Source organism: Chelonoidis abingdonii, chromosome 12, assembly GCF_003597395.2.
Source record: "Chelonoidis abingdonii isolate Lonesome George chromosome 12, CheloAbing_2.0, whole genome shotgun sequence".
Lineage (NCBI taxonomy): Eukaryota > Metazoa > Chordata > Testudines > Testudinidae > Chelonoidis > Chelonoidis abingdonii.
Window position 1 is genome coordinate 328,424 of NC_133780.1, and position 24,657 is coordinate 353,080.

The 24,657-nt window shown below is 62.1% G+C and overlaps 1 protein-coding gene across 2 annotated transcripts in view; it reads left to right on the forward strand.

Moving 5' to 3' along the window:
* Positions 1–24,657, forward strand: part of COL11A2 (collagen type XI alpha 2 chain) — a 49,493-nt gene that overhangs the window by 17,061 nt on the left and 7,775 nt on the right. For both annotated transcript variants that reach the window (XM_032788374.2, XM_075071529.1), the window contains exons 21-55: positions 919–972; positions 1,067–1,174; positions 1,966–2,019; positions 2,108–2,161; positions 2,879–2,923; positions 4,964–5,017; positions 5,483–5,527; positions 6,322–6,375; positions 6,637–6,690; positions 7,674–7,727; positions 7,847–7,954; positions 8,049–8,138; positions 8,213–8,266; positions 9,134–9,241; positions 9,423–9,530; positions 9,603–9,656; positions 9,774–9,827; positions 10,472–10,579; positions 13,194–13,247; positions 13,339–13,392; positions 13,479–13,532; positions 14,731–14,784; positions 15,550–15,657; positions 15,931–15,984; positions 16,161–16,214; positions 16,629–16,682; positions 17,611–17,664; positions 18,009–18,116; positions 18,522–18,575; positions 18,656–18,709; positions 19,212–19,319; positions 19,725–19,778; positions 23,055–23,090; positions 23,186–23,239; positions 23,941–24,211. In XM_032788374.2, coding sequence (XP_032644265.2) covers positions 919–972; positions 1,067–1,174; positions 1,966–2,019; positions 2,108–2,161; positions 2,879–2,923; positions 4,964–5,017; positions 5,483–5,527; positions 6,322–6,375; positions 6,637–6,690; positions 7,674–7,727; positions 7,847–7,954; positions 8,049–8,138; positions 8,213–8,266; positions 9,134–9,241; positions 9,423–9,530; positions 9,603–9,656; positions 9,774–9,827; positions 10,472–10,579; positions 13,194–13,247; positions 13,339–13,392; positions 13,479–13,532; positions 14,731–14,784; positions 15,550–15,657; positions 15,931–15,984; positions 16,161–16,214; positions 16,629–16,682; positions 17,611–17,664; positions 18,009–18,116; positions 18,522–18,575; positions 18,656–18,709; positions 19,212–19,319; positions 19,725–19,778; positions 23,055–23,090; positions 23,186–23,239; positions 23,941–24,211 — 2,539 coding nt within the window. The remainder of the gene's footprint in view (positions 1–918; positions 973–1,066; positions 1,175–1,965; positions 2,020–2,107; positions 2,162–2,878; positions 2,924–4,963; positions 5,018–5,482; positions 5,528–6,321; positions 6,376–6,636; positions 6,691–7,673; positions 7,728–7,846; positions 7,955–8,048; positions 8,139–8,212; positions 8,267–9,133; positions 9,242–9,422; positions 9,531–9,602; positions 9,657–9,773; positions 9,828–10,471; positions 10,580–13,193; positions 13,248–13,338; positions 13,393–13,478; positions 13,533–14,730; positions 14,785–15,549; positions 15,658–15,930; positions 15,985–16,160; positions 16,215–16,628; positions 16,683–17,610; positions 17,665–18,008; positions 18,117–18,521; positions 18,576–18,655; positions 18,710–19,211; positions 19,320–19,724; positions 19,779–23,054; positions 23,091–23,185; positions 23,240–23,940; positions 24,212–24,657) is intronic.

Here is a 24,657-nt window from a genome sequence, read left to right on the forward strand (position 1 = left end):
GAATAGTGCATGGCGCCCCCTAGTGCCAGGTTAGGGAAATGGTGCACAGAGCCCCCTAGTGCCCGGCTGGGGGAATAGTGCACGGCGCCTCCCTAGTGCCCGGCTGGGGGAATAGTGCACAGCGCCCCCTACCTGCAGACCCCTGACCAGGGGTCAGGAAGGGATTTCCCCCTCCCCAGTGTATTCTGGGTTTTTTGTTTTAACTCTCCTCCCTCTGCAGCCTCTGGGCTGGCCCAGCTGGAGATGGGACTGGGGGGGGGCTCTGAGGGGGCACCCAGCATTATCGCACCCATGGGAGTGGCTGGCTAGTCCTTGCGCCCCTGCTCAGGGTGTAGCTTATCGCTGTGGGTGGGGTTGGGGAGAATTCTCCCCCCCTCCCCCAGTCAGACTGGCAGTGACTTGGGGGTTCTCACCTTCCCCTGCAGCCTGGGGGCAGGTCACTGAGGGAAAGCATTGGCCTGCTAAACCCAGGGTTGTGAGTTCAGTCCTTGAGGGGGCCGCTTAGGGCTCTGGGGCAAAATCAGTACTTAGTCCTGCTAGTGAAGGCAGGGGGCTGGACGCGATGACCTTTCAGGGTCCCTTCCAGTTCTGTGAGATAGGTACATCTCCATATATTTAATTTAAAGATTATCTGGGGAAGGGGGTGTCTCTCACTTAACCCTTTCCCTGCCATTGCAGAGCCTCGTGCTCAGGTGCCCCTCGCCCCACCCTGGTTCTTAGTCTGTGGCAGGTAACAGCTGAGTCTCCCAGGGGCTGTGGCACTTTGGTCTCATTTCGGGGGCTGGGTTAGTGGGGTGTATGGGGGGGGCGGGGCTGGTGGCCTGTGACACACAGGAGGTCAGATTGGCTGAGCTGCTGGTTCCTTCTGGCGTTTCCTCTCTGGCTGGCTGACAGTCACCGGTCTGTCTGTCTCTGCAGGGTGAGGACGGATTCCCCGGGTTCAAAGGTGACTTCGGGGTGAAAGGAGAGAGGGTAAGTTTGTGCCTGGAGCCCCCCGCCCCTCGCTGTCCACCTACTCCTAGCAATGCCAGTCTCACCCACCCCTCTGTCGTCTCTGCCCCCGCAGGGCGAGGTGGGTGTCCCAGGAGCCAGAGGAGAGGATGGACCGGAAGGTCCCAAAGGCCGGACTGGACCCTCGGGTGACCCGGGTCCCCTCGGACTGGTGGGAGAGAAGGTGAGGAGCCAGGGCACCATGGGGCAGGACTGGGCCGTGCCGAGCATGAGGGAGTGGGCCCCTGACCATGTGCCTGTTCCCTGCCCCCTGAGCCAGCCAGTCCCTGCTCTGGGGCCGGATGGGAGCCAGTGCCCCCTAGAGGGGACAGGCCCTGTGTCCCATTCCCTGCCCCCCCAAACAGCCAGCCCCCAGCCCTGAGGCTGGATGGGAGCCGGCACTCCCAAGTGGGTCTATCCATGTCCCATTCCCTGCCCCTCTGAACAGCCAGCCCCCAACCCTGGGGCCAGATGGGAGCCAGCACCCCCTAGAGGGGACAGGGCCCGTGTCCCAATCCCTGCCCCCTCCCACAGCCAGCCCCCCACCCTGGGGCTGAATGGGAGCTGGCACCCCCAAGAGGGGAAAGGCGCCGTGTCCCATTCCCTGACTCCCTGAACAGCCAGCCCCCAGCCCTGGGGCCGGATGGGAGCCGGAACCCCCAAGTGGGGAAAGGCCCCATGATCCATTCCCTGCCCCTCTGAACAGCCAGCCCCGAACCCTGGGGCCGGATGGGAGCCGGCGCCCCCAAGTGGGGAAAGGCCCCATGTCCCATTCCCTGCCCCTCTGAACAGCCAGCCCCCAACCCTGGGGCCGGATGGGAGCTGGCACCCCCAAGAGGGGAAAGGCCCCATGTCCCATTCCCTGCCCTCTGAACAGCCAGCCCCCAACCCTGGGGCCAGATGGGAGCCAGTGCCCCCAAGTGGGGAAGGGCCCCATGTCCCATCCCGCTAACCCCATCTCTCTCTCTCTCGCAGGGGAAGCTGGGTGTACCAGGTCTTCCCGGATACCCAGGACGGCAAGGCCCAAAGGTGAGCGCTGTGGATGGTGGGTCTACCCTGCTGCCCCTGCTCTGCCCTCCAGCACCCCCCTTAACCCCCATCTCTTCTCTCTCCGCAGGGATCTCAGGGCTTCCCTGGATTCCCTGGCAGCAATGGTGAGAAGGGTGCTCGGGTGAGTAACCCTCCATCACTCTCCCAACATGGCTCCCCCCAGCCCCAGTACAGCTCCTCCCACTGCCCCCCGGTGGAGTGGGGTCCATGTTTCCCTCCACAGGAGGCATCCCCACGTGGAAACCTGCTGGGGGGATCTGAGGGGGGGTGCAGGTCCTGCTGGGTGGGGCTGACACCCATTCCCCCCCAAGGGATGGATTGGAACTGGGACTTACTGGTGGGGCTGGGTGAAGAGTGAGAGGCTGTTGGGGGGTGGAGGAGGGTCTTCCGGGGATGGGCTAGATGGGGGGTGGTTCTAGGTGGGAGTGTCTACAAATCCCTGGGTGGGGTCCCCATGGGGGTTGGAGTTGGGGGTCCTTGTAGAGCTGTGAATAGGGTGTCCTTGGGGGTGTCCTATGGGCCAGGTCTCTGTAGACTGCTGGATTGGGGGATCCCTGTGCAAGTTCTGTGGGGATGGGGGGCCCTGCAGAGCCATGGATGGGGGGTCTTTATGGGGGTGGGATGGAATTGGTTCTGGGTGGCGGGTCCCAGGGGTGGGTGTTAGGGGTGCCTGCTGGGCTCTGGCTGGCTGAGGGGTCGCTGCGTGGGGTGTGGGGGGTCCCTGTGTGTTTCCCGTGGGTGGGTACATTGTGGGTCCCAGCAGGGCCCTGGCTGGCTGAGGAGTTCTCCCATGGGTGCCCGTGCCCTGGCTGTGTCTCACTGACTCTCTCTGTTGCAGGGTCTATCCGGGAAGCCAGGGCCCCGGGGTGAGCGCGGCCCCTCGGTGAGTGTGGGAGGGAGGTTGGGGAGTAATGCAGCGAAGTCTCTGGGCTCCCCCATTCATCCTCCCTCCCCCCAATCCGTCTGTCACGGACTCACAGATTGTGCCCACTCGTGGCCCCATGTGGTCCATGGGGGGTGCCCCTTTCAGTGCAACAGCCCTTCTCGGGGGTCCACTCTCTCTTGGGGTCAGGCCCCTCCACCTCCTGGAGCCGCACCTCTCTGAGCCTTTGCACGTCTGTCTCTGCCGTGGGCCCTCTCAGGGAGCCCATGTGCTCTGGACCCCCAGGCCTCCACCCCTGAAGGGGTTGATCCCCGCTCCCCCTCACCTCCCCCCGTTCTCTAGCCCGGAGTGACTCTCAGCCAGTGTAACACAGGAGGGTTTATTGAGAGTTGAACCCAGCACAGGAAACTCTCAGGGCCTCAGGCCTGGCCTCCCTCAGCCCAGCACATCCCAGTCCCCCTGCAGCCAGGTGGGCTCTGCCTGCTCCCCCTCCAGCCCCGAGCCCCCCTGCTTCCCAGCTGGGCCTCCGATATCCCCGGCCCCAAGCCCCTCTGTCCATTGGCTTCTCTCCAGGGAAACAAGGTCGTAAACAGGCAGGCCTGAGTCTCCTCTCCTCTCAGCCCCCCTCTGGCCCCTCTGGCTGGAACAGGTTGGTCAGGTCAGCGGAGTCTTCTCGCTGCAGCCCATTGTCCTCCCAATGGCCAGGACTGGCTGTGACTCCTGAGCTGGGTCTCCGGGTCACCAGGTCACTGGTTGCTGGGGTCTCCATCCTCCAGCCCATCAGCCAGGGTCTCAAGTTCCCTTTCCAGTCCTGTGTCCCAACAAACTCCCGCTCCCCTCCCTCGTTAAACCAGTAACACCCGGAGACACTGAGTCCCCCTCCCTCTGCATGCAACCCACTGGGAAACGCAGAAAAAACCAAGAAAACCCCCCACTTTGTCACACCGTCTCTCCACATCTGTCCATCCCTCCATCCGTGTTCTCCTTCCATCCAGCCCTCCCATCCCTGCCCCAGTCCTCCGTCCCAATCCCCCGATCCATCTCTCCACATCTGTCCAGCCCTCCATCTTCCCCTCCATCCTCCCCTCCTGTCCCAGTCCTCCATCCCAATCCCCTTGATCCGTCCCTTCTCATCTGTCTGTCCATTCTCCCCTCTGCTTTCTCCATCCATCCATCCATCCACCCCTCTGTCCTCCCATCCTGCCCCAATCCTCCATCCCAATCCCCTTGATCCGTCCCTTCTCATCTGTCCATCCTTCCCTCTGCTTTCTCCATCCATCCATCCACCCCTCCGTACTCCCATCCTGCCCCAATCCTCCATCCCGATCCCCCTTGATCCGTCCCTTCTCATCGGTCTGTCCATCCATCCACCCCTCCGTCCTCTCATCCTGCCTCAGTCCTCTATCTCAATCCCCTCAATCTGTCCCTTCTCATGTGTCTGTCCATCCTTCCCTCTGCTTTCTCCATCTGAAACCTCCATCCCCTCCTTCTCCCATCCATATTTCTTCTGTCCGTCTGTTCATCCGTCCATCCATCCATCCATCCGTGCCCAGTGCATGTCTCCCCATCCTGGCCCCTGCCCCTCCTATGGAACTCCCCTCACCCTGTCCCCAGTGAGGTCATGCCCATGACCCCTGGGGCCAGCCAGACCTCCTGCCATGGGGCTCACCCCTCAGCTTGACTCATACATAATGTGTCCCCTCTGGGCTCCACCCGGCATTGGCACAGGGCCTCGGGGCTGGGCCCCTCTCTGTTGGGGGCGCGAATATCCCCTTCCACCTACCCTCCTTAATCCTCCCATCTGGGGTGGGGGTGGGGTCCAGCATTCCCCTAACAGGGCTGGCGGTCATGTGCCCATCCGCATCCTATGTGGCTGGTGGGTCCCTCCAGTCTGCCACTTCCACTCCTGAGATCCTCATGAATGCCCCAGGGCACTATGTGGGTCGCTGGGGTTCTGCCCCCCAGGAAGTGGGGGTTGGAGGAGGGGAGCGCGCAGAGCCAGGGCTCAGACACTCACCCGCCTCTGTCTCATTCCTCCAGGGTCCCAGGGGCCAGCGGGGTCCACGAGGAGCCACTGGAAAGCTGGGGGTGAAGGTGAGGGCTGGGGCTCTGGGTCTCTTTGTCTGTCTAAATGTCGGGTTGAGGTAGGATGGGGCCAGTGTGTCGCAGGGTGAGGTCTGGGCAGGGCTCAGAGGTCAGCGTGTGTGAGCAGGCTCTGGGTGTGCAAACATGCAAGGCTGAATGTGTTCCTTTGTGTGTGTGCTTGTGTGTCTCTGTCTGTCCATGTGTGTGTGTCCTGTCTGTATCTCTGTGTGTGTGTCCCCGTGTGTTTCTGTGTGTGTCCCGTCTGTGTCTGTCCCTGTGTGTGTCCCCCCGTGTGTCTGTGTGTGTGTCTCTGTCTCTCTCTGTGGGTGTCTGTGTACATCTGAGTGTGTGTGAGTGTGAGAATGGGTGTGTGTCCTTGCACAGGGATGAATGTACACATCTGTGCATGTGTGTCAGTGTGTATTGGAAGGAGATGTGCTCCCGGTTACCTCTCACATTTGTCTCTCCCCTCAGGGCACCTCTGGCGGTGATGGTCCCCATGGCCCTCCCGGGGAAAGGGTGAGTAGGGGCGAGACGTGGGGGGGACCTGGGTGTGCATAGAGCCCTGGGTACCCGGCGCCGCCCTTCGCTGCACCAGCTGGGCCTGGAACACCACTGCTGGGCCTCGTGCAGCCTGCCCTGCCTTGTGCCCATTCCTGTTCACCTCTCCAGGGCCCTGTGCGACAGCCATGCCAGGCATGGGTCACATTAGTGCAACACTTGCACTAGGCCTCTGCTCACCACCGCTGGGCCTCATCCAGCCTGCCCTGTCCGAGCGTCGCTAGCACTGTTCAGCCTGTCCGTGAGCCGGCTCCAGACCTGCTGCACGGAGTCGCAGCGATTTGTTGGTGCGAGGGGCGGGTCACTGCATTGTGATGCTCGCACAGCCCCAGTCACGGCTGCTGGGCCCGGCACGGTGCGCAGCAGCCTCAGCAGTTCCCTGGTGCGAGGGGCGGGTCGCTGCAGTGTGATACTCGCACGGCCCCAGTCACGGCTGCTGGGCTTGGCATGGTGCGCAGCAGCCTCAACAGTTCCCTGGTGCGAGGGGCGGGTCACTGCAGTGCGATGCTCGCATGGCCCCAGTCACGGCTGCTGGGCCCGGCACGGTGCGCAGCAGCCTCAGCAGTTCCCTGGTGCAAGGGGGGGGGTCTCTGCAGTGCGACATGGCTGGTTTTGTGCAGTTGGGCTCCCGGTACAACATTGGCCTGGCCCTCGCTCACTATGGCTGGCCCTGGCCGTGCTGGTGTCCCCAGGGCCAGGCATTGTTCTCCCTGCACCCGCAGCCCCCCTAACCTCCGCTCTGCTCTCCACAGGGACTCCCGGGCCCCCAGGGGCCAAACGGCTTCCCCGGACCCAAAGGGCCACCGGTGAGTAACGTGCACTACCTACTGGCTCCCTTGCCCCTCTGCCTGCCCCCAGCCCCCTGCCGGCTCCTCAGCCCCTGCCCCCCGCATCCAAGCTACCCCCACCTGCTCCCCAGCCTCCCTGCCTGCATCCCGGCCCTCTCCCATTGCCATTCCCAGCTGCCTGCTCCCCAGCTGGCTCCCCTGCCCTCCTGACTGCTCCCCAGTTCCGTCCCACTGTGATCTCCCCCTGCCCCACTGACCTCTCCATTTTCCTCCCCACAGGGCCCCCCTGGCAAGGATGGGCTTCCCGGGCACCCCGGTCAGCGAGGAGAAGTCGTACGTTACTGCACTGTTACTGCACTGTTAGGCTTCAGATACTTTTCTCTTACCCCTGTGTTACTCTGTGGTTCCTCCTGTGTTACACTCTGGTTCCTCCCAGGTTACACCTAAGTAACTCCAGACTACCTCTGGAAACTCCCTCATTACTCCTCACATAGTACCTTGTTACTTTCTGATTATTCCCCATTACTCCTTTCTTACTCCCCTGTTACTCTCTGATTACTCTTGTGTGACTCTCATATTACACCTCACATACTCTGGCATTACTCTCTGGTTACTCCCATGTTACCCCAAATTACTCCCACTTTACTCTCTGGATACTCCTGTGTTACTCCTCACATGCTTCTATGTTATGCTTTGGATACTCCCGTTACTCCTCTTTCACTCCCGCTTTGCATTCTGCTTGCTCACATATTACTCTCTGGATACTCCTATGTTATTCCTCTCTCACTCCTGCGTTGCACACTGGTTACTCCTGCATTACTCCTCTCTCTCACATTGCCCTCTGTTCACTCTGCTGTTACTCTTAGTTACTCCCACTTTACTACTTTCTTACTCCCATGTAACTCTCAGGGTATTCCCATTTTAATCCTTGTATACTGATGTATTACATTCTGGATACTCCTGCATTACTCCTCACATACTCCAGTGTTAGTCTCTGGTTACTCCCACATTACTCCTCATACACTCACATGTTACACTCTGGATTCACCATGGTTACTCCTCACACACTCACGTGTTACACTCTGGATTCACCATGGTTACTCCTCACACACTCACGTGTTACACTCTGGATTCACCATGGTTACTCTACACACACTCATGTGTTACACTCTGGATACTCCATGGTTACTCCTCACACTTTTCTGCGTTGCTCCTCACATACTCCTATGTGACTCTCCACTTACACTCGGGGGGTTGTGGGGCAGAGCCATCTGCCGTGGCTCATGCTAATGCCCACATCTCTCTCTGTCTTTCAGGGTTTCCAAGGCAAGACGGGCCCCCCCGGCCCCCCGGGAGTGGTGGGACCTCAGGTAAGAAGCCTGGTGGAGGGGGGTGCCGGGGTGGGCTGGGAGCGACCATCAGCAGGGGTCGAAGGGTCTGGCCAATTCCCTGAAGGTCTCACACTGTTTCTTGTCTCCCCCTGCACTAGGGCGCTTCTGGGGAGTCTGGTCAGATGGGGGAGAGAGGTCACCCCGGCCCCCCCGGGCCCCCGGGAGAGCAGGGCTTGCCAGGACCCTCTGGAAAAGAAGGAACCAAGGTAAGGAGCTGTGATGCTCCTGTGCAGTGCTAGGGGGCGCTGTGCTGCAGGGTGGGGGACACACCTAATCCTCCTTCTCCTTCCCTCGGCGCAGGGAGACCCCGGCCCCCCAGGAGCCCTGGGGAAAGACGGCCCGGCTGGACTGCGCGGTTTTCCCGGTGAGCGTGGGCTGCCCGGCACCCTGGTGAGTACCGCCCCCCCAATGCCCCCAGTCTGTCCCCGGTGCCAGCAGGCCCTGACCTGTGCTTCTCCCCGTAGGGTGGCACGGGGCTGAAAGGGATCGAGGGGCCGGCCGGACCCCCAGGACCTGCAGTGAGTATGATGTGGCGACCCCCACGCCAGCCCCTCACCCAACTCCTTCCTCCCAACTATTCCCATAGGCCCCCACCTCCCCAAATGTTCTCTGACCTCCCTTCCCTCACTCCCCCATCAGCCCCTCTTCTCCCTAACCTCTGAGCCCCTTGATCTGCCCCCTCCCAAACCCCTGATCCCGGTCCCCGCAACGTGTCAGGGGGACCCTGCTGTGGGGGTGTCACGGAGTCCCTGGGCGATGCTCTGAAACTGCTTCTCACCAAGCCAGACAGGACTCTGGGGAGCCTCCTCTCCCTTGGAGCAGACTTGTTCAGGGCAAGAAGCTCACACGTCTTCACCTCCTGGGTCTCTCCTTGGAGCATTCAGCATCCTCTGCCCCTCCGTGTGCTTCCCACAGTGAGCCCTCCCTTGTGGGGTCCTGGGGAAGCCACAGGGTCCTGCATCCCCACTTTGCAGTCAGACGTGACTCTCAGCCAGCCAGTAAAACAGAGGTTTATTCGATGCCAGGAACACAGTCTAAAACAGAGCTTGTAGGTACCGCGAAACAGAGCCCTCGGCCGGGTCCATTCTCGGGGGCAGTGAGCCAGAGCCCCACGTCTGCACTTCACTCCTCGTCCCCAGCCAGCTCCAGACTGACACCCCCTCCAGCCCCTCCTCTCTGTTCAGCCCCTTTCCCGGGCCAGGAGGTCACCTGATCTCTTTGTTCTCCCCCACCTTGCAGGGGGGCAGGACCTGGCCATTAGTTGCCATGGAGACAGTGTATCAGCCAGAAACTGAGGCCCCCCCACAGTATTCAGAGGAAACATTAAGACCAGCCCCGCTTCCTCATGAAGGGCAGCAAGTGACTCCTCCTCTCTCTCCCTCCAGGGCTCCCCCGGCGAGAGAGGTGGCCCTGGGCAGGGCGGCCCCATCGGAGCCCCAGGCAGACCGGGCCCCCAAGGGCCCCCAGGCCCCGCTGGAGAGAAAGGAGTTCCTGTGAGTAGAGGGCATGGGGGGAGCAGGGCTTAGTCAAATGCACGGGGGTGGGAGCCAGGACTCCTGGGTTCTGTCCCCAGTGCTGGGAGGGGAGTGGGGGTTGGGTGGGTTAGAACGGGGGGTGGGAGGGAGCCAGGACTCCGGGGTTCTGTGCACCTCACTCCCCTCTGTTTCTTCCTAGGGTGAGAAAGGTCCCATAGGCCCCGCTGGCCGCGACGGAGTCCAGGGTCCCGTTGGGCTACCCGGCCCAGCGGGGCCCCCAGGGGGTGCTGGTGAGGATGGCGACAAGGTAAGGCCCCGTCTGTGTCTGTGTCCTGGCCCCCCATGACAATGGGCTAAACCCCCCTTCTCCTCTCCGCAGGGCGAGGTGGGCGAGCCAGGCCGGAAGGGTGGCAAAGGCAACAAGGGAGAACACGTGAGTAGGAACTGGGGGCTCCCCTAACCCCAGACTGGGGCTGATTCCCCGCCCCCAATTCCTGCCTGGGGTATCTCTGTGTCTCAGCATCACTGACCCCCGTCTCCTTCCTTCCAGGGTCCCCCAGGCCCCCCAGGTCCCATGGGCCCAGTCGGGCAGCCTGGAGCAGCCGTAAGTACCTTGCACCCCTCAGACAGCCTCCTGCAGCACAGGGCGGAGGGTCTCTGTGGCTGGTAGCACGGGGCAGTGCCGGACAGTGGAGCTGGGTTGGCTCTGTGCAGGGCAAGGGGATGGAGCTGGGTCAGCCCCGTTCAGGGCAGGGGGATGGAGCTGGGTCTGCTCCATGCAGGATGGGGGCGATGGAGCCGGGTTGGCTCCATGCTGGGCTGGGGGACAGAGCTGAGGATGATGGAGCTGGGTCTGCTGTTTGCCCGGCTGGATGATGGAACCAGGTCAGGTCCGTGCAGGCCCTGGGTGATGGAGCCAGATTGGCTCCATGTGGGCGGGGGAACGTAGCTGAGGGCGATGGAGCCCGGTCTGCTCTGTGCCGGGTGGAGGGTCCCTGTCTCCTGGCAGCGCAGTGTCCCGGCCCCTCACTCATGCCACGGGGCGAGGTGCTCGGTTTCTGATGGCACAGGGGCTCCACATCGCACTGCTGGAGTATGGGTGGCATTCCAGGGAATGGTGGTGGGAGGGGGGTTCCCGCTGCTCCCACAGCGCCAAGACCTCCCCCAGCCCCTCGCCTGCTCAGCGAATCCCATCTCCCCGAGGCCGCTCGAGGCCTGTCTTTGACTCTCTCTTGTGTCTGTGTCAAGGGGGCTGATGGGGAGCCAGGCGCTCGGGGCCCCCAGGGCCATTTTGGGGCAAAGGGTGACGAAGGAACCCGCGGATTCAACGGGCCGCCTGGCCCCATCGGGCTGCAGGTGAGTGGGGCCTGTCACTGGCCTTGCAGGGTTTCCCCTTCTGCCCCTCACTGAGCCACTCCAGTGCCCTGGCCCCACTCCTACACCTGGCCCCACCCCCAAGCTCTATACTCCCACCTGTCTCAGCCCTCCCCCTGGAGCCAGACCCAGACCCGACCCGAGCCCCCTTACCTAGCCATGGCCCCAGCCCTACACCTGTCCCTGGCCCAGCCCACATGCTCTATACTCCCACCTGTCTCAGCCCTCCCCCTGGACCCAGACCCGACCCGACCCGAGCCCCCTTACCTAGCCATAGCCCCAGCCCTACACCTGTCCCTGGCCCAGCCCCCAAGCTCTATACTCCCACCTGTCTCAGCCCTCCCCCTGGAGCCAGACCCAGACCCGACCCGAGCCCCCTTACCTAGCCATGGCCCCAGCCCTACACCTGTCCCTGGCCCAGCCCACATGCTCTATACTCCCACCTGTCTCAGCCCTCCCCCTGGACCCAGACCCGACCCGACCCGAGCCCCCTTACCTAGCCATAGCCCCAGCCCTACACCTGTCCCTGGCCCAGCCCCCAAGCTCTATACTCCCACCTGTCTCAGCCCTCCCCCTGGAGCCAGACCCAGACCCGACCCGAGCCCCCTTACCTAGCCATGGCCCCAGCCCTACACCTGTCCCTGGCCCAGCCCACATGCTCTATACTCCCACCTGTCTCAGCCCTCCCCCTGGACCCAGACCCGACCCGACCCGAGCCCCCTTACCTAGCCATAGCCCCAGCCCTACACCTGTCCCTGGCCCAGCCCCCAAGCTCTATACTCCCACCTGTCTCAGCCCTCCCCCTGGAGCCAGACCCAGACCCGACCCGAGCCCCCTTACCTAGCCATGGCCCCAGCCCTACACCTGTCCCTGGCCCAGCCCACATGCTCTATACTCCCACCTGTCTCAGCCCTCCCCCTGGACCCAGACCCGACCCGACCCGAGCCCCCTTACCTAGCCATAGCCCCAGCCCTACACCTGTCCCTGGCCCAGCCCCCAAGCTCTATACTCCCACCTGTCTCAGCCCTCCCCCTGGAGCCAGACCCAGACCCGACCCGAGCCCCCTTACCTAGCCATGGCCCCAGCCCTACACCTGTCCCTGGCCCAGCCCACATGCTCTATACTCCCACCTGTCTCAGCCCTCCCCCTGGACCCAGACCCGACCCGACCCGAGCCCCCTTACCTAGCCATAGCCCCAGCCCTACACCTGTCCCTGGCCCAGCCCCCAAGCTCTATACTCCCACCTGTCTCAGCCCTCCCCCTGGAGCCAGACCCAGACCCGACCCGAGCCCCCTTACCTAGCCATGGCCCCAGCCCTACACCTGTCCCTGGCCCAGCCCACATGCTCTATACTCCCACCTGTCTCAGCCCTCCCCCTGGACCCAGCCCCGACCCGACCCGAGCCCCCTTACCTAGCCATAGCCCCAGCCCTACACCTGTCCCTGGCCCAGCCCCCAAGCTCTATACTCCCACCTGTCTCAGCCCTCCCCCTGGAGCCAGACCCAGACCCGACCCGAGCCCCCTTACCTAGCCATGGCCCCAGCCCTACACCTGTCCCTGGCCCAGCCCACATGCTCTATACTCCCACCTGTCTCAGCCCTCCCCCTGGACCCAGACCCGACCCGACCCGAGCCCCCTTACCTAGCCATAGCCCCAGCCCTACACCTGTCCCTGGCCCAGCCCCCAAGCTCTATACTCCCACCTGTCTCCGCCCTCCCCCTGGACCCAGACCCGACCCGGCCAGAGCCCCCTTACTCAGCCATAGCCCCAGCCCTACACCTGTCCCTGGCCCAGCCCCCATGCTCTATACTCCCACCTGTCTCCACCCTCCCCCTGGACCCAGACCCGACCCGACTCCCCTTACCTAGCCATGGGCCCAGCCCTAGCCACCCAGTCCGGCCTCCCTAAGTAACGCCTGCCTCATGGTGCAGTTCTAGCTGGGGACAGGATTCCCCTTCACTTCCTGTCCCAAACTGCTGGGCAGCGTGACGGTGCAACCCCTGAGCCAGCTGTTCAGGGAGGCAGGGAGAACCAATCCCTGTGTGCCCTCCTCCACACCTACCTGGATCCAGATGTGCCCCTCTGTCTGGGTCCCCTCTCCCCATCCCTGCTCCAGATGTGCCCCTTGCTCTGCTCCCCCTCCAGCTCCAGATGTGTCCCCCCCTCTAGGCCACTATCCCATCCTGAAAGAGACTGTCCCTCTATCTCTGCTGCGTCCCCCCCCTCCCCCCCCGCATCCTCCCGATCCAGATGTGTCCTAGGTGTAGGTCCCTCTTCATCCCAAATCCAGATGTGCTGCCTGCTTCTCCCAACTCCCTGGATCCAGATGTGCCCCTTGCTCTGCTCCCCCTCCAGCTCCAGATGTGTCCCTCCCTCTAGGTCACCATCCCATCCTGAAACACTGTCCCTCCATCTCTGCCGCGTCCCCCCCCCGCATCCTCCCGATCCAGATGTGTCCTAGGTCTAGGTCCCTCTTCATCCCAAATCCAAATGTGCTGCCTGCTTCCCCCAACTCCCTGGATCCAGATGTGCCCCTTGATCTGCCCCCTCGACCCAGTCCAGATGTGCCCCGCACTGATGCTCTGTTTCTCCTTAGGGTCTGCCGGGCCCGGCGGGGGAGAAGGGCGAGACAGGTGACGTGGGCCCCATGGTAAGTGACACCGGCTGCCCCCCATTCCCAGACCCCCCCTCCAGGTGTGAATGTCCCAGAGCCCCCCTCACCTTGTTCTGTCTCCCCACAGGGCCCCCCCGGACCACCGGGCCCACGTGGCCCAGCCGGACCCTCCGGAGCAGATGTAAGTTCCTCCCTTGCCCCTGCCCCCTGTTGAGCCCTGCCCCGCGCGTCCCCGGAGGTAACCAGCTCTACTCTTTCCCCCTGCAGGGACCCCAAGGCGGCCCCGGAGGCATCGGCAACCTGGGCCCCCCCGGAGAGAAGGTAGGTGGAGGCAAGATGCCTGGGTTCTCTCTCAGCCCCGGGGGGGGCAGAGTGGGGCTGGTAGATTTCATAGAGTTCAAGGCTGGAAGGGCCCATTCACTCCAGCCCAACCCCTGGACAGCAGCAGGCAGAGAATTGCTCCCTGTCACCCTGTGCCCAGCCCCGTGACCTGGCTGGACCGACACGTATCAGCATCCAGGGGACCGAGCCTGGGACCACAACAGCTGAGCCCAGGAGGGACCGAGGGGCCCCAAGGGCCGACACCCCTGCGATGGCAGGGACCTGATCTGCTGAGCCCAGCCAGTAACCCACACACCGCGCTGCGGGGGAACAGGAAACCTCCCAAGGGCCTCGGCTGTCTGTCCTGGGGGAGATTCCTTCCCTGCCCCCAGTCTGGGGACCCCCAGCATGTGAGCCAGACTCAGCAGCCAGACAGAGGTATCTCTGGAGCCCCTCAGAGCACCGCCCCCCCCCCGTGCGGTGCCTGTCTCCAGCTGATTGAGTCTCGTGGAGCAACTCCCTTCCTGACCCTGCTGCCCTGCAGCCTGAGACTGGACGAGTCACTGTCCTCATGCAGAGGGGCAGTGCAGGCCACCCTGTTCTCCCCATGGCCCGAGAATGGATGGGGGGACTCAGGGTCACAGACTGCAGGAGTCAAAGGGACCCACCACCACTTGCCCAGGGGAATGTGAGGCTGGGTCAGGACTCCTGGGTTCTCTCCCGGCTCGGGGAGGGGAGCGGGGCCAGGACTCCTGGGTTCTCTCCTGGCTCGGGGAGGGGAGCGGGGCCAGGACTCCTGGGTTCTCTCCCGGCTCGGGGAGGGGAGCGGGGCCAGGACTCTTGGGTTCTCTCCCGGCTCTGGGAGGGGAGCGGGGCCAGGACTCCTGGGTTCTCTCCCGGCTCGGGGAGGGGAGCGGGGCCAGGACTCCTGGGTTCTCTCCTGGCTCGGGGAGGGGAGCGGGGCCAGGACTCCTGGGTTCTCTCCCGGCTCGGGGAGGGGAGCGGGGCCAGGACTCTTGGGTTCTCTCCCGGCTCTGGGAGGGGAGCTGGGCCAGGACTCCTGGGTTCTCTCCTGCCTCGGGGAGGGGAGGGGAGTGGGGTCTAGTGACACAGGGCCTGTGAGGTGCTGCTGCGCTGTCCCTGGGACCATCCGGGGGGACCGGTCAGAGTGCGAGTGCTGACGTTTCTCCCATTTCAGGGTGAGCCTGGCGAGTCAGGGGCACCCGGCATCCCTGGGGAGCCAGGAGTCAAGGTGAGTCTTTGGGCCCCCCCAGCCCCTGCTTCCTCGCACACTCTACCTGGCAGCACAGTCACTAACCCCCCTGGGAAACCCCTTCCCCCTGTTTGTCCCTCTCCTACCCCCCCGGGGCTCCCCCGGGGTCCTTGCCCTCACCTGGCGGCACAGACGCTATCTCATGGGACGCCCCTGCTCCATCCCCCACCAAGGAGCCCCCTGAGCCCTCCTTCATCCCCTCTACTGGGGCCCTGCCCCCATGGGGATCAGTGGCCAGCTCCCCACATGTGTCTCTTCCTTATTAAGGCCCACCCAGAGCTGTCAGCCTCCAGCCAGGGACCCCTCCTTGGCGTGTTTCCTGTCAGGGACCCCCAGAGCACTGCTCCCCCCAGCCAAGGGCCCCTCAGGGCCCATCTATCCCCTGCCTTGTGGGGGGAGTCCCAGGGCCAGGCCTGGCCTTTCCCCCACCCAGTGAGAACCCCCCGGGAGCCCCTTTCTTCCAACAGGAACCCTCCCAAGTTTGGAGTGCTCCCCTCTCCCCAGGCTGTGAACCCCACCCCAGAGACACTGGGACCAGGACATCTCCACCATGACAGCCCCCCCCCGAAGAGACTCCTTCCCCCACACACATGGGGGATCTCCCCAAGGGACACTGGGGCTGGGATCCCTCCCCTACAGCTGACCCCCAGAGCTCTGCCCCCTGCCTGGCCACTCCCCCCATCCTCCCTGTGCCCACGGACCCCACACTGACACGCCGCCCCCTCCGCTCTGTCTCCTTCCCAGGGCCCACGAGGAGAGCGAGGGGAGAAAGGAGAAACTGGAGCCGCTGGCACAGCTGGACCCCCTGGAGGGAAAGGGCCCCCTGGAGACGATGGGCCCAAGGGGAACCCTGTGAGTGATGCGGCGCAGAGACCAGGGGAGGGGGAGCCAGGACTCCTAAGTTCTCTCCCCAGCTCTGGGAGGGGAGTGGTGTCTAGTGGTTAGAGCGGGGCAGAGGGGTGTTGGGAGCCAGGACTCCTGGGTTCTATTCCAGCTCTGGGAGGGGAGTGGGGTCTAGTGGTTAGAGCAGGGTGGAGGGGGGGGTGTTGGGAGCCAGAACTCCTGGGTTCTATGCCTGGCTGTAGAAGAAGGTGGCTCAGGCTAATTCATTCCTGTCTCTTCCAGGGTCCTGTTGGTTTCCCAGGGGATCCAGGGCCCCCAGGTGAAATGGGCCCCAGGGTAAGTAACAGCCCCATGCATTGCCCTCCAGGTCCCTGCAGTCTGGGGGCAGGGGAGATGCTCGGAGGTCGGATGGGGACCCAGGGGGCATGCAGCCGGGTTTGGGGGCCCCCGGCTGGGGTTTGGGGTCCCTACCGAGGCCTCCTGCTGACTCAGGCCTTGTTTTCCCCCTCCAGGGCCAGGACGGGGCGAAGGGCGAGCGAGGCGAGGATGGGGAACCCGGGGAGCTGGTGAGTGACCAGGGCTACTGAGCGGGGCCCTGATGGGGTCCCCCCTCCGATGGTTTGGAATGGATCTCCCCTGACATTTGGACTGGACACCCCACCTGTGTCCCCAGCCCCGCCCCCCCGACTCCCCCTAACAGTCTGATCAGACTCCACACGCCCCCCCTTTCCAGATTGGGGCCTTCTTTGGATTCCTTTCTGTCCAACCTTCGTGATTGGCCCCTCCGATGTTCTGGATTGGAACCCACCTCTGATGTTCCGGATCCCCCCTCTCTGATTGTACTCTGGGTTCTGCTGTTCTGGATCAGACCCCCATCTCTGGGTTCTCCTTGCCCTCATGTTCTGGATCAGGTTCCCCTCTCTGTGATGTTCTGGATTAGATTGGTTCTCCTAACTCCACCTCTCTCTCTCTCTCTCTAGGGCTCGCCAGGCCCGACAGGCGAGAATGGCCCCCCAGGCCCCCCAGGGAAGAGGGTAAGTGATGGGTCTGTCTGGACCCCCCACCCCTGCCAAGGTCACTCCCCTCCTCCTGCCGTCCCACAGGAGCAGGGCAGAAGTGTCTCACTGCACAGGGGGTGTGAGGGATGCACCTGCTGTCCCAGCCACTGTGCGACGAGGACTCTGACCTACACAGACCCCCCCACACCGGCACCCACCTCGTCTGCAGCCACAGTGACCTGCCAGCAGGGGGCAGCAAACATGCGCGCACACAAATCCGGCTCCGTGGGAATCTCATTGCAGGGAGGGTGGGGCTGGCACCGAGGGCAGAAAATTCCTTCCCATCCCTGGCAGCGAGTGAAATGCCTGGACCAGAGCATGGCAGCTAATAACAGGGAAACTGCTTAGCTCCAGGGACTCCTCCCGCCCCACCCCGAGCCAGCCGGTCCCTGCCCTGGGGCGGGGTGAGAGCCGGCACCCCCTAGAGGAGACAGGCCCCGGGCCCCATTCCCTGCCCCCTGAGCCAGCCAGTCCCTGCCATGGGGCCAGATCGGAGCCAGCGCTCCCTAGAGGGACAAGCCCCAGCCCCATTCCCTGCCCCCTGAGCCAGCCGGTCCCTGCCCTGGGCCCAGATGGGAGCCAGCACCCCCTAGAGGGACAAGCCCCAGCCCCATTCCCTGCCCCCCTGAGCCAGCCGGTCCCTGCCCTGGGCCCAGATGGGAGCCAGCACCCCCTAGAGGGACAAGCCCCAGCCCCATTCCCTGCCCCCCTGAGCCAGCCAGTCCCTGCCCTGGGGCAGGGTGAAAGCCAGTGCCCCCTAGAGGAGACAGGCCCCGGGCCCCATTCCCTGCCCCCTGAGCCAGCAAGTGCCTGCCCTGGGCCCAGATGGGAGCCAGCACTCCCTAGAGGAGACAGGCCCTGTGCCCCATTCCCTTGTTCACCCCCCCGTCTCCTCTCTCCGCAGGGTCCCGCAGGCTCCCCGGGTCCCGAGGGGCGTCAGGGCGAGAAGGGCACTAAGGTGAGTGACTCAGGCTCCATGTCCCCCCCCCCCTCTGGGAGGGGTCTGTGCTGGGGAGGTGTCGGGTCCCAGATCCCCTGGGGTCAGACCCAGCTTGGAGCTCCCCGCAGACGAGGCACAGCTGGGTCTGTCCCAGGGCCCAGGCTGGAAGCTCTTGGTGCCGCCAGCCAGGACATGGCCCGGCCACGCCAAGGGCTCCTGTCCCATGATGCACTGGAGTCGGTGTGACAGGGAGCCCCAGGATGGCCTCTGACCCCAACGGGGTGCGGTGACGCCAAGGAGCCCCCACCACAGCTGTGACCGTGTTGCCCATGGCTGAACTCACCCTGCCCCTCTGTCCCCAGGGCGAGCCAGGCGCCGTGGGACCCCCTGGCAAGACTGGCCCCGTGGGGCCCCAGGGACCGGCCGGCAAGCAGGGGCCTGACGGGCTGAGAGGCATCCCTGGCTCAGTGGTAAGTGACAGTCAGTGACGCCAGCGGGATGCCCGGGTCCTGTCCCGGCTCTGCGGGGGAGTGGGAGCTAGTGGGTTAGAACAGGGGGGCTGGGAGCCAGGACTCCTCGGTTCTATCCCCAGCTCTGGGTGGGGGGGAGTGGGGGCTAGTGGTCAGAGCAGGGGGGATGGGAGCCAGGACTCCTGGGTTCTATCCCTGGCTCTAGGAGGGGAGTGGGAGCTGGTGGGCTAGAGTGGGGGGGCTGGGAGCCAGGACTCCTGGGTGCTGCCCCAGCTCTGGGAGGAGAGTGGGGGCTGGTGGGTTAGAGCAGAGGGATGGGGACTCTGGGGCTGGGCTGTGGGGGACAGCCCCAGGGCATGGTTGGGGCAGCATTTAGTGCTAACCTCTCCCCTCCATCCCCTGCAGGGAGAACAAGGCAAGCCGGGCGCGACAGGCCAGACAGGCCCCCCCGGACCTGTGGTGAGTGTGACTCTGCCCTCCCATGCGACGGAGCCCCCCTCCCCTCCCTGGCTAACTGCTCTGCCTGTGTCTCCCTGCAGGGCCCTCCGGGGCTGCCCGGCCTCAAAGGGGACTCTGGACCCAAAGGAGAGAAGGTGAGCGGGGGGACACGGGGAGTGCACAGCCTGTGTGTGAACACACACAACACACCTGTGGGTGGGGGGAAATGATGCACGCCCCGTGCACCAGTGTGCACCAGCATGTGCCATGTGGCACCAGCCCACGCCACGTAGTGCCAGGGAACATGCCAGCACACATGTGGTTCACAGTGCGGGTGAATGCACCGAGAGACGGGAACGCCCATGACACGCGCATCACGAGCGTGGCACAGGAAATACACAAGTCTGTGTGAACCAGACACGTCAGCACAACCGCCTGCTAGTATTCCTGGGGCGCACGTCTCACAGCCCACACAAGGAGCACGAGGGTGTGTGAGCGCCCAGGGCAGAGACCCGCACGCAGACCCCTCCCCACACACTGTCCGTACCGACACGCCCAGCCCCCAGCATGCAGCCCGTCTGTCTGTCTGTCCGACACCCAGCCCTCGATGCCGCCCCCCTTCTGTCTGTCCTGCACTGACCACTGTGTCTTTCCCAGGGCCACCCCGGTCTGATCGGTCTGATCGGGCCCCCAGGCGAGCAGGGAGAGAAAGGGGACCGGGGCCTGCCTGGCCCGCAGGGCTCCCTGGGGTCCAAAGGAGAGACCGTGAGTATTGGGGGAGGGGGAGTTCTCCACCGCCAGAGACCCTGCCATGTGGGGAGCAGTGGGAGCTTGGGGGGCCAGGAGCCAGGACTCCTGGGTTCTCTCCCCGGCTCTGGGAGGAGAGTGGGGGCTGGTGGGTTAGAGCGGGGGGGCTGGAAGCCAGGACTCCTGGGTTCTATCCCTGGTTCTGGGAGAGGAAGGGGGGCTGGGAGGCAGGACTCCTGGGTTCTATCACTGCTCTGAGGGTGGAGGTGGGGGTGGTGAGCAGGGCTGCCCAGGGAGGAGGCTGTGTTGGACCCAGGGCAGACGGTGGGCAAACATGGGAGCCCTTGTGAGGTCTGGCGTGTGAGGATTTAATTGGGGTGCTCCTGGTCTCATGCTAATTCCGCTCTGTTCTCGCTCCTGCAGGGGATCCCTGGTGCTACCGGCCCCATTGGCCCCGCCGGCCCCCCGGGACTTCCTGTGAGTGACCTTTGACCTTCTGTGCCTCACCCCATGACCCCCTCCCATCTGAGCATCACATGTAATGGGCCCCGTTTTGTCATCTGCCCCTCACCCTTGTGTCTGGGCATCCCCCATAACAACCAGTGGGGCCCCTTGACGATCGAGATACAAAAGGAGCGCTTAAAGACGATAAAATCATGCGGAGAAACTAAACAAATTCTTTGCTTCAGTCTTCACGGCTGAGGATGTTAGGGAGATTCCCAAACCTGAGCTGGCTTTTGTAGGTGACAAATCTGAGGAACAGTCACAGATTGAAGTGTCACTAGAGGAGGTTTTGGAATTAATTGATAAACTCAACATTAACAAGTCACCGGGACCAGATGGCATTCACCCAAGAGTTCTGAAAGAACTCAAATGTGAAGTTGTGGAACCATTAACGAAGGTTTGTAACCTGTTCTTTAAATCGGCTTCGGTACCAATGACTGGAAGTTAGCTAATGTAACATCAATATTTAAAAAGGGCTCTAGAGGTGATCCCGGTAATTACAGACCGGTAAGTCTAATGTCGGTACCGGGCAAATTAGTCGAAACAATAGTTAAAAATAAAATTGTCAGACGCGTAGAAAAACATAAACTGTTGAGCAATAGTCAACGTGGTTTCTGTGAAGGGAAATCATGTCTTACTAATCTATTAGAGTTCTTTGAAGGGGTCAACAAACATGTGGACAAGGGGGATCCAGTGGACATAGTGTACTTAGATTCCTATGATAGCCTCTCTTCCCTCAAGTTATCCCCATGCAACCAAAGGGCTCTTACGTAAATTAAAGCTGTCATCGGTAAAAGGATAGACCTTTCCTAGCGATTGAGATGCAGATTTCAGAAGTCATATTAAAAGACCGGATTACGAAGGTAGCGATTAAAGAGTGGTAAGTTTCAGAATGGAAGAGTGTAACTAAGTGTGTTGTTCTTCCCAAAGTAAGTTAACCAGTAGGAACTCGAATTTCTTACTTCACTTTAATTTCAAAAAGTATGAGTATATCTAGGAGAAAAAATGTCTGGTTGCGTAAACCAGTTGCGCAAAGGTTGACATAATTGTGTGGTGTGGCAAGTTTACTAAACTAGTTCAATATGACTAGATTGAAGACCAAAGCCAGCATAGTGAAGTTAAAGAAATTTCAAAAAGTTAACTCCAACAAAAAACAAAGTCATCTTGGCATTCCAATCGAATGCAAAGTAATGATGTGCGAAAGATGTAGAGTGATGCTATCATGGGAAAAAAATGAGTACTAATCTATACATACGTATCATGTGCTACAAGTTGTGTAATGAGTGAGGCCTAATTTAGACTAACAATCGACGTTCAAGGAAAAGATTCCTATGCGAGTCAACTCAGTGCTTGTTAATTCTAACTTTTAAGATGGTCCAGCAGTTGTCGAGACTGCTGGTATATCCAAAAAGCATATACATCGCAATCTTAATATAGGCATATTCTAAAAAAGGGTGAAGAATAGATAATTATAAGACTTGATGTGAGATATTATATAGTGCTCTCATAAGTGAGATCAAATCTCATACTAAACGTCCCCCATCCATCACGAGAGGGTCTAGGCAAGTACTGTATAATCAAAGTGGTGCCCTGTACCTCAAAAAATTTGATTTCTTGGTTTTTTAATCACTGGCATTAGAAAAGATGATCGAAGAGAGTTTAGACGAGCGTGAAGCAGCAACAAATTATGTGAGAATTAGAGATATTGGATGAGATCGTCCCATATCGCGACTGGAAAGCATTAAATGAAGCTCACAGACTCTCTTCAGCTTAGAGAATGCGACGAATACAATTAGGAGGATGGCGGACTTGATATAGATAGGGATCTTGAAAAATTCTTAAATGCAATGATTGTATTGAGTGAATAAGTGAGAAACCGGAAAAAAATTAATTTCTAGCGTTTTTCCGCTCCTAGTAATATAAGATACTATGAAGACCACCAATGAAATTTAATAGGAGCTATCCAGTTTTAATACAAAAATGCGAAGAGAAGTTTTCGTCTTCACGCAGCGCACAGTTAGCTTGTGATCTGCCAGGTAACACTGAAAGAAATGTGAAGGCATTGACGGTATGAGACAAAGTTCATACAACGGGAATCGACGCGATAATATAACTCCTGATGAGCTAAAGTCAATAAATGGCTATTAGCCAGGATGGGTAAGGAATGGTGTCTCTAGCCTCTGTTCATCAGAGGATGGAGATGGATGGCAGGCGAGAGATCACTTGATCATTGCCTGTTAGGTTCACTCCCTCTGGGGCACCTGGCATTGGCCACTGTCAGTAGACACATACTGGACTAGATGGACCTTTGGTCTGACCCAGTATGGCCGTTCTTATGTTCTTATGGTCCAGACTGGGGCAGGGGCTGTGTCACCACTGACCCGGTATCCTGGGATGCCCTGCAGTCCTTGCTGCTGGAGCTCCCAACCTGGACCCCCTACAACCCTTCCAGCATGTTCCCCCCGAGGGCTGGGTACAGACGCTACCTGCCAGCCACGCCCAGGTCACACCTGGCCCACCAGCCTGGGTTAGTGCTGCAGGGTGACCCCAGCCCACCCCTCCACCCCTCCCTGACCCCCAGGCCTGTGCGGGGAGTGAGAGGGTGGAGTGTCCGCCCCCCCTTGGATAGCTCAGCCCCTGGGACATGCCTGCACGCTCCCGAGGGGCCCCCTGGATAACGCTCTGTCTGCCAGGGGACCCCTAGATAACGCTCTGTCCCCCGGAGCGAGGGGACGTGGAGTCGGGGGGGCGGGTGTGCTCAGCCCAGGGCACGTTGACACTGGGGAGCTCTCCCGTCGGCAGAGTTAATCCACCTCCCCGAGGGGCCTGCGCTGTGTCGGCGGGCAGAGCTCTCCCACAGCAGGGTGGATTATTCACAGCCCCGAGCGACGTGGTTACACCAATACAGTCTGCAGTGTAGCCCTGGCCTCAGACCTGGTTGTTCCTGCCCCGGCCCCGTGCCAGAGCGCGGCCGCTTGCTGGGTGCGGTGCCTGGCTGGACGTAGGCCCTTGTTGCCTCCCCAAACCTGCCAGTTGTGATTGCAGCATGTCCGTGACGTGTGTTCGACGTGGCTGCGTGGGGCCCCATGAGCTCACAGACCAGGCAGTCACTGGTGTGCAAAGGGACCTCACTAGGGGTGTGAATACAGGGTGCATCCTGTCACACCGCCCCTCCCCCGGCCTGAGGGCTGCCAGGGTCCCCCACTCCCAGCCCCCTGTGTCTCTGATTGTCCTGTTGTTGCTTTGCAGGGCCCGGCCGGTCCCAAGGGTGCGAAGGGAGCCACGGTAAGCGCTGTCTCTGGTGCCCCAGCAGGGGGTGCCGTCTCCCCCCACCCCATCACCCCTGCAGGCAGCTGACGTCTCTGTTTTCTCCCCGCCAGGGACAAGCTGGCCCCAAGGGTGAGCGAGGAGTCCCCGGCCCCCCTGGACACCCGGTGAGTGACCCCCTCACCCTGCTTCCTTTCGACCTGCTGCCTCGGACCGTCTGTTCACTGCGCTGTGGCTGCTCCCCCGGTCCCCCCCATCCCTCGCTCACAGCGTTGTCCCCCTTCCCGGCTCAGTTACTTACCCTGTTGTCTGCCCCGCCCTGCCCCCTTCCCTCCCTGCCCTGCCCCCCATCCCTCTCTGCCCTTCCCCCTGCTCCCCCCCATCTCTCACTCGCAGCATCATCCCCCTTCCCGGCTCAGTTACTTACCCTGCTGTTTGCCCCACCTTCCCCCTTCCCTCTCTGCCCCCTTGCCCCCTTCCTTCCCTGCCCCCTGCTCCGTTCCCTCCCTGCCCCCTTGCCCTGCCCTGCCCGCTTCCCTCCCTGCCCTTCCCCCTGCTCCCCTCCATCTCTCACTCACAGCATCATCCCCCTTCCCGGCTCAGTTACTTACCCTGCCCCCTGCCCTCCCTGCTCCTTCCCTCTCTGCCTTTCCTGCCCCGGCATCCCCCTTCCCGGCTCAGTTACTTACCCTGCCCCCGCCCCGCCCTGCTCCTTCCCTTTCTGCCTTTCCTGCCCCACTCTTCCCCCTGCCCCCCCGACCCTTCTTTCCCTTCTCCACACTGTCTCTGCCATCCCCACCCTGCCCTTGCCTTTCCTCCACCCCATCCCCTCAGCTCCTGCCCCACTGACAGTGCTGTGCTGGCGCAGGGCCCCCCCGGGGAGGTGATCCAGCCGCTGCCCATTCAGCTGCCTAGGAAGAGCAAGCGGTCGATCGACGCCAGTCAGCTGGTGGGTGAGGACGGGGAGGGGCTGGCGGCGGATGAGGCCCATGGCCATGCGGGTGGCATGGATGAGATCTTCGGCTCCCTCAACTCCCTCAAGCGGGAGATCGAGCAGATGAAGCACCCGATGGGCACCCAGGACAACCCGGCCCGCACCTGCCAGGACCTGCGGCTCTGCCGCCCCGACCTGCCTGATGGTGAGCGCCGGGCCGGGCTGGATGGGAGATGGGGCAGCGCTAGGGGCTGTGCTACAGGGAGCACGGGCAGCAGGGGGCTCTGCCCAGGCAGTCAGGGCTCCCCATTGCCCCAGGGTGGCGCTAGGGGCTGGGCTGCAGGGGGTGGGGGGCAGCAGGGGGCTCTGCCCAGGCAGTCAGGGCTCCCCAGTGCCCTAGGGCGGCGCTAGGGGCTGGGCTGTGGGGGCAGCAGGGGGCTCTCCCTGGCAGAAGCAAGACCCCCATTACAGGGAATGGGGAAGACTCAGTTTCTGCCCCCAAAGACAGGGTGGGAGTGGGGGGCCAGGGGGCTGGCCCTGGGCTGAGGATCCTGGTGGCTCGGTGGAGACTAAGAATTGAGTTGGGCACCAGCGTTCGTGGGAAATCGTCTCGAAGGTGCCCCCGGCCTCCTGGCTGTTTTCACTGATACA